This window comes from Pituophis catenifer, unplaced genomic scaffold (assembly GCF_029215685.1).
Source record: "Pituophis catenifer annectens isolate HBS135680 unplaced genomic scaffold, rPitCat1.0.hap2 SCAF_13, whole genome shotgun sequence".
Classification (NCBI taxonomy): domain Eukaryota; kingdom Metazoa; phylum Chordata; class Lepidosauria; order Squamata; family Colubridae; genus Pituophis; species Pituophis catenifer.
This window is the reverse complement of record NW_027256893.1, coordinates 25,962,979-25,974,408: the sequence shown is the minus strand read 5'-3', so window position 1 is coordinate 25,974,408 and position 11,430 is coordinate 25,962,979. Positions and strand designations below refer to the sequence as shown.

Below are 11,430 nucleotides of genomic sequence, written 5' to 3'. Positions count from 1 at the left end.
GTTGAGGATAACACTTAATTGAAAGATGAATCACCGACCCAAAACTGAAGAAAGAGAAGGGGTAGTAAAAAGTGCCATCTTTTGCTAAAACGAAAGCGGGCGGATCGGACTGCGCCGGAGAGCGTCGCTGCGGTGGGGCAGAAGCGGCTCAGTCTTGCGCTTCCTCGGGGGCTCCTGACTTGCATCGGCTGCCTTGACTTTCTCCTTGCCGACCTGCATCGAAAGGAAGCGTCGCCGAGAAGGAGCCTGAACCTTTGGCCGGGACGCGGGAAGAGAAGCCGGTCTCGCTCTCCGCTGGGAACCCCAGAGGAGGAGCCTTTCGCGGACTCCCTCCCGCTCGCCGGCTTCGGCCAGGAGCGTGGCGGCGTGCCCGGACCCTTCCTCGGCCCGCGCGCATGCGTGGGAGCGCTGGGCGGCCCTTCCCCTCGAGTCTCCACCATGGCCGCAGGGCTGCGGGTGAGCGAGGCCTTTCCCGGCACCGAGGGGGCGCTCCCGGGGAAGGGCGGGGGACCGCGCGGCTGCGGCCGGACCTGACGCTCCGCTTCTCTCCCCGCAGCGCCTGAAGGAGGCCGCCGTGGTCCTTGGGGGCGGCGGCCTGATCTTCGCCGCGCACCTGGCGGCGAGGGGCGACGAGAGCTTCTACAGTCGGTGGCTGATGCCGGGCCTGCAGCGCGTGGTGGGGCCCGAGACCGCCCACCGGCTGGCGGTGCGCCTGCTCGCCTTGGGCGTCGTGCCACGGCCCGGGCCGGCCGACTCGGAGATCTTGGTACGGGGGGCGGGGGCGGGGCGGGGGCGGGGGAGGAGCCGCAAGGCCGGGCCTGAGCTCTCCTCCCGGGACTCCCCTTAGGAGGTCCGGGCTTTTGGGCGGCGGTTTCGGAACCCGCTGGGACTGGCCGCTGGATTTGACAAGCACGGGGAGGCGGTGGACGGGCTCTTCAAGATGGGCTTCGGCTTTGTGGAGGTGGGGAGCGTTACGCCGGAGCCCCAGGAAGGCAACGCCAAGCCGCGGGTCTTCCGGCTGCCCGAAGACCAAGCGATCATCAACAGGTGGGCGCTCTGGGGGTGGGGTGGGGTGGGGGTGGTAGTGGGGAGCGGCGGAGGAAAGGCCCCTGAAGCTCTTGTGCCCACACAGGTACGGGTTCAACAGTCAGGGCCACACCGTGGTGGAGCGCAGACTCCGAGCCCGGGAAGTCGCCCAGCGCCGGCTCAGCAAAGGTGAGGCAGCAGTGTGGCCTTTGGGGCAGTCTAGGGATGGCTAGTTTTCCCCTACCCCGTTTGTTTGTTCACTCACATTTTTGAACAATTCATCTCCCTCAGGGAGGGACTGAGCGATGTACAGCAAAATTTTGAAATATAGAAGCAGCGTTTAAAAATTAAAAGTTTAGAAAATAACGGCATTACAGAGTGGAAGGGACCATGGAGGTCTTCTAGTCCAATCTTGCTAAAGCAGGAGACTCTGTACCAGGGCCCTCCAATCCCTGGGTTGCAGCCCAATGTCCGGTGCTGCCCATTGGAACCAGACTACGCAAGCAGAGCGTGACAGGGTGAAGCTGCATTTGCACAAGTGGCACATGCGCCAGTCTATCCTCACCCTTCCCACCCTGTTGCTGCTGGTGGTCCACAGAGCTGGAAAAGTTGAGGACTGCTGTCTAGACCATTTCAGACAAATGGCTGTCCAATCTTTTCTTAAAAACCACTAGTGATGGAACAATCACAACTTCTGGAGGCAAGCTGTTCCACTGATTACTTGTCCTAACTGTCAGGAAATGCCTTCTTATTCCTAGGTTTGTTTAGAAATTTGGAACTAAAAGGAGGCAAGGAAAATTAAAATATTCCAGAAATTAGTTAAAAAGGTGAAGGGAGGGCTCTTGGGTGCGTGCTCCTCTGAGGGCCCCATTCAAAGACCACAGAGCCATGTTTTTACTCTGTGGAAGGCCAGGAGAGAGGAGGTCTGTCTCATCTCCAGAGGCCGGGCAGGGGCAACAACAGAGAAGGCTCTTCTAGACCTCACCAGTTGGATTTCTTTATCTAACAGGTCTACAAAATAACTTCACTGTTGACCAGTATGGGCCGATATAATGGACAAAAATTATTCCATAAGTAGTCTTGTCCCTTGCCATATAGGGCTTTATAAATCATAACCAACATCTTGAATTGGACCTGGAAGAAAACTGGCACCCAATGCCAGTTGAATTGGACCTGGAAGAAAACTAGCACCCAATGCAGCTCGTGGAGCAAAATTATTACATGCACTTTTTTGAGAATCCAGAATTGCACTGATGGGAGCAGGAGAGTGGCCCTTTGAGTAATGTTTTCATTAACTAGGAGTGCTTTTTATCAGTGTTTCTGTTCTTTGAAGTAACAAGTAAGAATGTGATTTCTGATATAAACCAATTCAGACTTGCTAAAATCAAGATGTGTGCAAAGATTTGAACTTTAGTAACTTGTGAACTGATTATAATGTGGGAAACACGCTTCCTGAATATGAAATTGAGCATTAACAAGATCATACTGAGTATTATAGGATGCTATGAAATGTTATATGGTACATATAAAGCTACTGAGCATGCTTACAAGATCACAGACAAGTTAAATGATACTAACCAATAAAAGAATACATTCCAAACACATATGTTTGAACTGTGTACAGGTAGTCCTCGACGTACGACCACAATTGAGTTTGAAATTTATGTTGCTAAGTAAAACATTTCTTAAGTGCATTTTGTCCCATTTTAAGACATTTCTTGCCATAGTTGTTAAGTGAACTACTGCAGTTAATTAAGTTAGTAGCACAGTTGTTAAGTAAATCTGGCTTCCCCATTGACTTTGCTTATAAGAAGGTCACAAAAGATGATCGCATGACACCAGGACACTGGGACTATCATAAATATGAGTCAGTAGTAGCCAAACATCTGAATTTTGATCTCATGACAGTGGGTATGTTGAAATGGTCATAAGTGTGAGAAATGGCCATAAGTACCTTTTTTTTAGTGCCACTGTAAGTGGTCACTAAGTGAACTGTTGTAAGCCGAGGACTACCTGTATAAGGTGATTTCCTACCTTTTTAAGGAGTCTCTCACTTTGTTTCCCTAGAAGTGTCTCCTTGTTTATGCATAAATAAATACTAATCTATCTTTCCCACTCAGATCCTTTTTGGGCAAAGGCACACCGGGCTAAAGAATCTTGCCAATGTTTACAACTAATGGCACAGCCACATTCTGCATCAGTTGAAACAGTTTTCAAGGGTAGTGCCATGTAGAGCACTTTGCAATAGGGCATAAATGACCAGAAAGCCTATTTCCCTATTCAGGAAAGGGTGTAACTGGCATACAGCAAACCCTCCTGGCCATAGTTGCCACCTGTTCTTCCAGCAGGAACTGTAAATCTAAAAGGACCCCAGGTTATGTGCGGGGTCTGTGGGACATGGTACAACCCCATCCAAGACCAAAGGTGCTAAGTTCCTGGACACAGAGGGTCTGCCTCTGCCTTCAGGGCTAATGCTCCATGGTATTTTCTTTGTTTTTAGCGGGGATGCCCCTTGGAATAAATCTGGGGAAGAACAAGTGTTCTGTGGATGCAGCTGCTGACTATGTTGCAGGCATTCGCGTGTTGGGTCCGCTGGCTGATTACGTGGTGGTGAATGTTTCCAGCCCAAACACGCCAGGATTGCGGGCTTTGCAGGGCAGAGCAGACTTGCATCTCCTACTTACAAAGGTAGGGTCCTGCCTTGGCCTTGAAGGTTCTTCTCTCTTCCTTACAAATCTCCCTCTTGGGGTGTTCTGTGCCCAGCAGACTGGCATACACTTTGAGCTGCTGCTCACTCGTACTCACTGAGCACTGTCAGAAAGAACGTTGGGCCCCTATTAGGGAACAGGCCACCTGTTAGTGAATGCCTGTTTCCCATACTGGCCATCTTTGCTGTCATCTGGTCTCCCTAGCATTGGAAGCAGCTTCGTTTGAGTACAGCTCCTCCTCCTCTCCTTCCCAAGAGCATCTCACCTTATTGTGAACCTTTCTGTGTGCTGGTACTGTTCTGCCCACTGAAGAGATGGCTGAAGCCTGGAGCTTCAGTTTCATCTTTGTTTCTGGCAGGTTCTTGCTGAGCGGGATTCCCTCCCAGGTAAGCACAAACCGGCTGTGCTGGTGAAGATTGCACCAGACCTGACAAGCCAAGAGAAACGGGACATTGCCAGGATTGTGAGTGAGGTACTGAGCACTAGGACAAGGACAGACTGTCATTCCCTTCATGAGCTCCTGACTCAGGCAGCCTCTGCTCTGTTTTATCTGCATGCTGCTGGTCAGCTGCATCTTCACCCCCAAGGATTGGAAGGAACTGGGAACCATCTAATTCTTCCTTTGGTCTCCTTTTCCAGCTGGGCATTGATGGACTGGTGGTAACTAACACTACTGTGAGCCGTCCTGAGACCCTTCGTGGGGCTTCTTGCAACGAAGTGGGAGGGCTAAGTGGGGCTCCCTTACGACAGCTCTCCACCCAGATGGTCAGCGACATGTATTCTCTCACCCAAGGTAATGAGATAAAGAAGAGACATGAGAGGCAATGGCACAAGATTCCTTTTTTATAAATGCTTCCTTCCTTCCTTCTCTTAGGGCGGGTACCAATCATTGGAGTGGGTGGAGTATGCACTGGCCAGGATGCCTTGGAGAAAATTCGGGCAGGTGCCTCCTTGGTCCAGATGTATACAGCGCTCACATACCATGGACCACCTGTGGTGGGTACCATAAAGCAGGAGCTTGAGGCCCTACTGAGGTGAGTGGAAAGCTAAGTTTCTTTTTTTTTAATTTTTTAAAATTTTCTTTTAATTATTAAACAGTGTATCGTCTGGGTATATTTTTTGTGTGTCTTAACAATTAAACTTACCACCGTATTCATTTCTTACATTCATTATATTAATACCATGTTTCCCTGAAAATAAGACATGTCCAGATAATAAACCCAATTGGGCTTTCGAACGCATGCACTATAATAAGCCCCCCCCCGAAAATACCCCCCCCCCCAAATACTTAGATGCATGTGCAGCTGCCATGCAAACAGCATGAGGTGAGGCGAGGCGGGGGGTGGACAATGGTGGGGGAACATGCCCCACGCGCACCTGCCATCCACCCGGAACAGCCTCATGGAGGCCGTTTCCACAAACCCTAGCTCACACATTCCTTCTCTTAGTGGGGGCCGCAAACAAACTCTTTCCAGCCCTAGCCCTGTCGAGCTGGGGGGAGGGGAACTGACGCTGGAGCTCCAATTAGTGGCTGATGTGGGTTGTCTGCGTAGCCATGAAGCGGCATTGGTGTGGCCGGTTCTTGCCCGCAGCATTGCCGGCGAGGATCAAGTCAGAGCCGCTCCCTCTGCCACCTGAGATCAGCAGGACAGATTTAGTGAGCCGGACGCACCGCTGCCACTCGGGAGAAGAAGAAAGAGAGGAGGTGCTGTGAGAGAGCCCATTTCTGATGTTCTTCTCCTCTTGGGCAGCAGCAATGTGTTCAGCTCCCCAAATCAGGCTTGTCGATCTCGGCCAGCGAGGGGGAGTGGCAGGTGGGGAAGGGTAGGGAGGCGGAGAAGCGAGGCGCATGGAGTGAGACAGGGCTCCCCTTGCTGTCTCTTCTCCCCTCCCTCGCCAGCCATGGCAGGAGCTGGAAGTCAGGTAAGACATGGCGGAGAAGCGAGATGCAATCCAAAGTACTTCATTGTAATACACCATTCCCATCTCCTGTATACAAACCCCAACTTAAGTGGCGAGCTAAAAATGAAAATAAAAAACCTGAATGTTTTAGGCAACAGCTCATAGCAGCAGGAGAAGCTGCTATGCAGCTTCTGAGCCCACCAAGTGCTGGAATTTATTGCAGCGAGTAAAAACAGACAACTGACATAAAAATCCAGTAGGTTCTAGCCAGTAAAATTGTTTATCAAGCCAACAAGGGAAGGACTTTTTCATGTAGCAACAGCCTGCTGTGGGGAAGGCATACCTTTATATTTCAGCTTTGGGTTGAAGCTCCATCTCGTTCCATGCAGCTCGCTCCTCTGCCTCCCCACCCGTCCCCACCTGCCACTCCCCATTGCCGGCCGAGATTGGCAAGCCTGATTCAGGGAGCTGAACACGCTGCTGCCACCCAGGAGGAAAAGAACATTAGAAATGGGCTCTCTCGCAGCGCCTCCTCTCTTTCTTCTCCCGAGTGGCAGCAGTGCGTCCGGCTCACTGAATCTGGGCTGCTGATCTCAGGTGGCAGCGGCTCTGACCTGATCCTCGCCGGCAATGCTGTGGGCAAGAACTGGCCACGTCAATCCCGCTTCGTGGCTGCGCAGACAGCCCACACCGGCCACTGCTGGGGCCTCCGGTACCAGTACCCATCCCCCCAAGTCGACAGGGCTAGGGTTGGCAAGAGTTTGTTGTTAATCTATTCATTTCTGCACATTCTAATATTTTCTTAATCACATTTTCATCTATAGGGATCTCTCTGCTTTTCCAATTTTGTGCAAATACAATTCTAGTTGCGGTTATTAAATAATCAAATATAGTTTCTTTACTATAAATTCCCGGTAAAATCCCCAACAGGATTAGTTCCAGTTTTAAATCAATATGTTGCTGCATACAAATTTTTGCCCAATATCTTTTTGCTTCCACACACGTCCACCATATATGATAATACGACTCCGGTGTCTGTTGACACTTCCAACGTTTAGTTGATTTCCGGTCTGTTGGGTGATAACTGCCATCTGTAAAACATCTTATATAAATTTTCCTTGTATGCAGTTGACAATGTTAAATTGTAATTCCTATCCCATCGTTGCTGCCATTTATCTAGCTCTATCGTGTGACCAAAGTTTTTCACCCATGCTATCATAGTTTCTTTAACTTGTTCTTCTTCTAATTTAATGCTCAATAAGTAGCTGTACAATTTTTATATCATTCTCTCTTCTATTCCTATTAATATCTTATCCAATTTTGTCAATTCCATATAAAAGCCATAAAGCTTAGCGTCCTTTTCAAATCTAGATTGTATTTGCAACTGTGTATACCAAGCCATATCATTCCCCTGCTTTTCCAGTTCACATTTCGTTTTAAGTTCCCCCTTTTCCAACAAAATATATTTATATCTAACAATATTTCCCATATTAATAATATTTGGATGTATAAGTGCTTCCATCGTTGAAAGCCAGACTGATACCTTCAAGTAGTGTTCCTCTCTCATTTTTTCCCATACTAATAACAAAGCATTTCTTATATAGTGTCTTTGGAAGTAATCATGTATTTTGTTTTTCCCATACCATAAAAAAGCATGCCAACATAATTGCAGGTCATGTCCCTCCAACGTCAATAACCTTGTATTTCTCAATACAATCCATTCCTTCATCCACGTTAGCGCTGCTGCCTGGTAATATAATTACCCAATTCGGTAGTCCAAACCCTCCCCTAGCTCTTACATCTTGTAACATTTTTAGATTGATTCTCGCTTTTCCCCCCTGCCATATATATTTCACTATTATCTTACTGAGCTCTTCAAAATATTTTTTCTCCAATTTTATCGGAATTGTTTGGAATAAGAACAATACTCTCGGTAATATGTTCATTTTAATTGTAGCTAGTCTATTAACAATAATTGCAGGTTTTTCCATCTATCCAAATCTACCTCAGTTTGCTTTTTTAGCTTATAGTAGTTGTCTTTCTTAATCGTTACACATCTTGCTGTTAATTGTATCCCTAAGTATTTTACTTTCTTTGTAATCTGGATATCTAATGTCTTTGTCAAGTCTTTTCTGTTTTTCTATGATATTTTTCACTAAGATTTTCGTTTTGTCTTTATTACTTTTCAGTCCTGCCACTTCACCATATTCTTCTATTCTTTCTGTTTGTTTGTTTGTTTGTTTGTTTGTTTGTTTTTTGTTTGTTTGTTTGTTTATTGTTTATATTTATATACCGCCCTTCTCCCGAAGGACTCGGGATGGTGAACAGCCAACAGATAAAACACAAGAAACACAAAATTTAAAAACAGTATTAAAATCCGATTAAATTAATTTGGCCCACAATTAAAAGCACCCCTGTATTAAAACCCATAATTAAACAGTTTTAAAATTAAAGCAATTTAAAAGAGTTAGGCCAGCCCGGCTTGTTGGAATAAAAATGTCTTTAGGGCACAGCGAAAGGTGCGTAGATCCAGGATCCGCCGTATCTCCGGGGTCAGCTCATTCCAGAGGGTAGGTACCCCCACAGAGAAGGCTCTCCATATAATTTTAATTGGATTATGATTTGCCCATGTGTTTGCTTCTATACTTATTTCTTGTATATTGGGTATTAGCTCAGTTGATATCCACATCATGTCTATTCTAGACCAAGACATATGTCTATTAGAGTAAAATGTGTATTGATTTTTGTCTGGATGTGTCCCTCGCCAAGCATCTTGCATACCTAATTCTTCCACCATTTTAAAAAAGATTTTTGGAAGTGTCTTCTTCCTAACTCTTTTGTTTCTTTTTTTAGTTTTATAGTCCAATTCTGCATCCACAATTGCATTGAAGTCACCTACAATACATATATTCTCATATTCCAATTCTATTATTTTTCTATATAGTTTACTATAAAAAATCATCTTGGTTCTCATTTGGTGCATATATTGCCATTAACAATATTTGTTTGTTATTCAACGTGATCTCCACCATCAAAATTCTTCCTTCCTCATCCAAAAATATTTGTTTAGCCTTGTCTCTTTTATATATAGTGCTACACCTCTCTTACTTTGCTGTGCCTTATTCCAAAGTGCCAGTGTAGATTTCCTTAGTCTGTCTCTGTCGTTTTGTTTTTTGCTTTTTAGATTCTAAGATCTACACAGTTCTTAAAGGGAAAAAACAAAATCTCCAGTGTTTCACTCTATATCTTGAATAGTTTAGTCAAAACAACTGCTTATCAATTTAGTTCACAGGCTTTCTTAACTCCCAAGGTTACATTTCATCTTTGTTAATATGTCTTCCAATTTTAACCGTTGCCTGTAGGTGGCACTGTTGCTTTATTTCTCTCTCCTTCTTCCCCTCTCTACAGTACCGTCATAGCAAGTTAAAGTCCAATCCTAATAAAAAGTTCTAAAAAAGTTCAATCACGTATTCGTTAGCCAATAATCCCCAATTTAAATTTTGAAGTACCCAGTCCAGATTCAGACTTTACTCTTCAGCCCAATCTTTATAAGGCAATTTTTCTCTTATTCCTTTATTTTCTTGGCTCCACCCACTTCCTTGCCGCCATTCTTTTGGGGGTGGAATAGGTAAAACACCCAATTCCACCTCCTCCTTGAGGTCACACTCTCCTCTGCTATTCCAAGGAGGTTCTTCTTTAGTCCAGTTTAAAGAGTGGTAAAAACTACTCAAAATATCTCACCCAAACTGATCACACCTTCCTTTCGTTTCTGCGCTCTGCAGTGGCTGCCCCAGCTTCATAGCGACTCACAATGGTCGCCTTCCCAGCCATCTGTTTAGGGAGCTTCTCCGGCTCTATCAGGGAATTTGTGAGTTCCCTGAGATCCACAGAGTGTGCTCCCCTTGTTCGTCGCCCCTACCAGACAACTCAGGTCCAAAAGGACCACCTAACAGCTGGGATATCTACAGTCCCTCATGAGTCCCCAAAAGATCCGTCATTTCGCCGCAATGCTAGCCCCTCCCCTCCCTGGAAAGCTAAATTTCTTTTGGCCCATGGTTAGATCTAAAATACAAGACTCTGTCATTTGCTCTAAAACAATTGGATTTAAGTCTGTTTTTGTTACTTCGAAATTAAGAATGATGTGTCGTGTACTATCTGTGAGGGAAAAGCAGGCTCTCTTCCTTCTACAAGTGCTTCTCTTGGTAGACAGTCCCTGTTAAATCAGCATGCTAACAATTTAGCACTTAAAAGGATGGACACCAACAAGGAGGAACCAGGACTTGAATAAATCTTTTATTAATTGATTTAAAAATTGCCCCTAAATACTTATAAAGATCAGGAGGATAGCACCCCAATCAGCCAGATGAGCCTAATGGCAGGGAAGGTTCATGTTCCAGATCTGAACTCATAGGAAACTGTGAAAAAAGGCAAATCCCCCCCCCCTTTCTTTGGAATCTTCACTTAGTATTGGGATAATTGGTATTGGAAAATTAATGGTTGTACTTAGAGTCATTGGAGAGGAAGAGACTACTAGAGTAAGGAAGTACACAATGAGGAATATACACTGAAAGGAATTAGGTTCTTGCATGGGGTATTAACTAAGGAAGTGGAGCTTGCGGAGCAAAGAAAAACATTTAGGAAAAGATAGTTCACAGGGGTTGATATTTTCCTTTTTATCCCCAAGAGACAGAAAAAGAGTTCACATAATTCTATTTGCCTTGAGCAGAGAACAAGGATTCCAGAGTGTTCAAGATGCTGTGGGAGCGGATCACAACTTCTGAGGATTAGTGTGACAAAAGGGACCCGTGAACTCTCTGGACCAGCAGCAAAAGAGGACATGTGTTGTCAGAGATCCACTGGCTACTTCCTGCCCCTCATTAATAATGATGGGGGAATTTGGACCTTAAAAAAAAAAAAAGACATGTAACAAGGGGGAAACAAGTGTTGGCATACATCCTCTCCTGGGGAAGTGTAAAAGCTAAAGAGCTTTCCTGATGTCGTGAGACTGATGCAAGCAGTACCCCAGCACAAGAAAGTAGAAATGAGTCACAGAGTTGGGGAGGAACATAGTATCAGTGTTCCTTTTGTTGAATCTCAGTCTCTCTCCTTGTAAGGTTGGGAGGCCTGTACCATACTGAGTAGAGGAAACCAGTGTTGTTATTCAGAAGTTTTGGAGAAGGCACACAACAATTTTTAAAAATAAAATATTGAGATTGTTTCCTCTGGAAGTTACTTAATTTTGTTTTGAAATGTGTGTGTCTAAGCCTATCTAGGCAGTAGAAGATGCTGAGTCTCCTTTGAAGGAAGTGTGCTTCGCACCAGGTAAACAGCTTCAAAAATTAATCTATTAAGGGGTTGGTAACAAAATATGTATCTAAATTTATTGGCTGCTCAATTTCAGTTTACTGGGTGGCATACAAAACTATACATAAAAACATCTAGCGTTGCCTTTCAAACTCGGATATTTGCAAATATCTTTGCAAAATGGCTTTTTCAGCCTACCAAACAACTGCAAGTATTTTAAGCAAAGTGAAAAGCATTGTATTAAAGGGGGTGGTGGTTTGTCAAGTCTTTACCTATAGTACAGAAATGATACATCCATTCAATGTACGTGATCCACCAGAAAGCAACAAATCCAAAGGCATTAAGGGGGGAGAAAAGAGATGCTGTTGAAATAGGTTGCATCTCCTCCTTTCCCACCTGGGTTTGCTTCTGTAACACTTTCAACATTGAAGGACATTTACAGCCCTGATGAAAGGGCTGGTTTTTACGCATCAAAGGGAATGGATTTGGC

At 45.4% G+C, this 11,430-nt stretch overlaps 1 protein-coding gene across 4 annotated transcripts; it reads left to right on the top strand.

Annotated features, from left to right (window-relative positions):
• The first annotated feature begins 419 nt into the window (after positions 1–419).
• On the top strand, positions 420–10,854 carry DHODH (dihydroorotate dehydrogenase (quinone)). 4 transcript variants are annotated; one of them, XM_070952974.1, is made up of 9 exons: positions 420–456; positions 557–766; positions 848–1,047; positions 1,133–1,215; positions 3,599–3,714; positions 4,093–4,206; positions 4,374–4,527; positions 4,609–4,768; positions 10,321–10,854. In XM_070952974.1, the coding sequence occupies exons 1-9, from the start codon at positions 439–441 to the stop codon at positions 10,415–10,417; spliced, it is 1,152 nt and encodes a 383-aa protein (XP_070809075.1). In that variant the 5' UTR covers positions 420–438; the 3' UTR covers positions 10,418–10,854. The 4 variants fall into 4 exon arrangements, with proteins under 4 accessions (XP_070809075.1, XP_070809073.1, XP_070809072.1 ...); XM_070952972.1 differs by having other exon boundaries at positions 3,527–3,714; positions 10,363–10,854; XM_070952971.1 differs by having other exon boundaries at positions 3,527–3,714.
• The last annotated feature ends 576 nt before the right edge of the window (positions 10,855–11,430 follow it).

Excerpts from the sequence above, each read along its gene's own strand:
- DHODH (XM_070952971.1), top strand. Across the intron at positions 1,048-1,132 it reads GACCAAGCGATCATCAACAG|GTACGGGTTCAACAGTCAGG; the intron begins GTGGGCGCTCTG and ends GTGCCCACACAG. Across the intron at positions 4,207-4,373 it reads TTGCCAGGATTGTGAGTGAG|CTGGGCATTGATGGACTGGT; the intron begins GTACTGAGCACT and ends CTCCTTTTCCAG.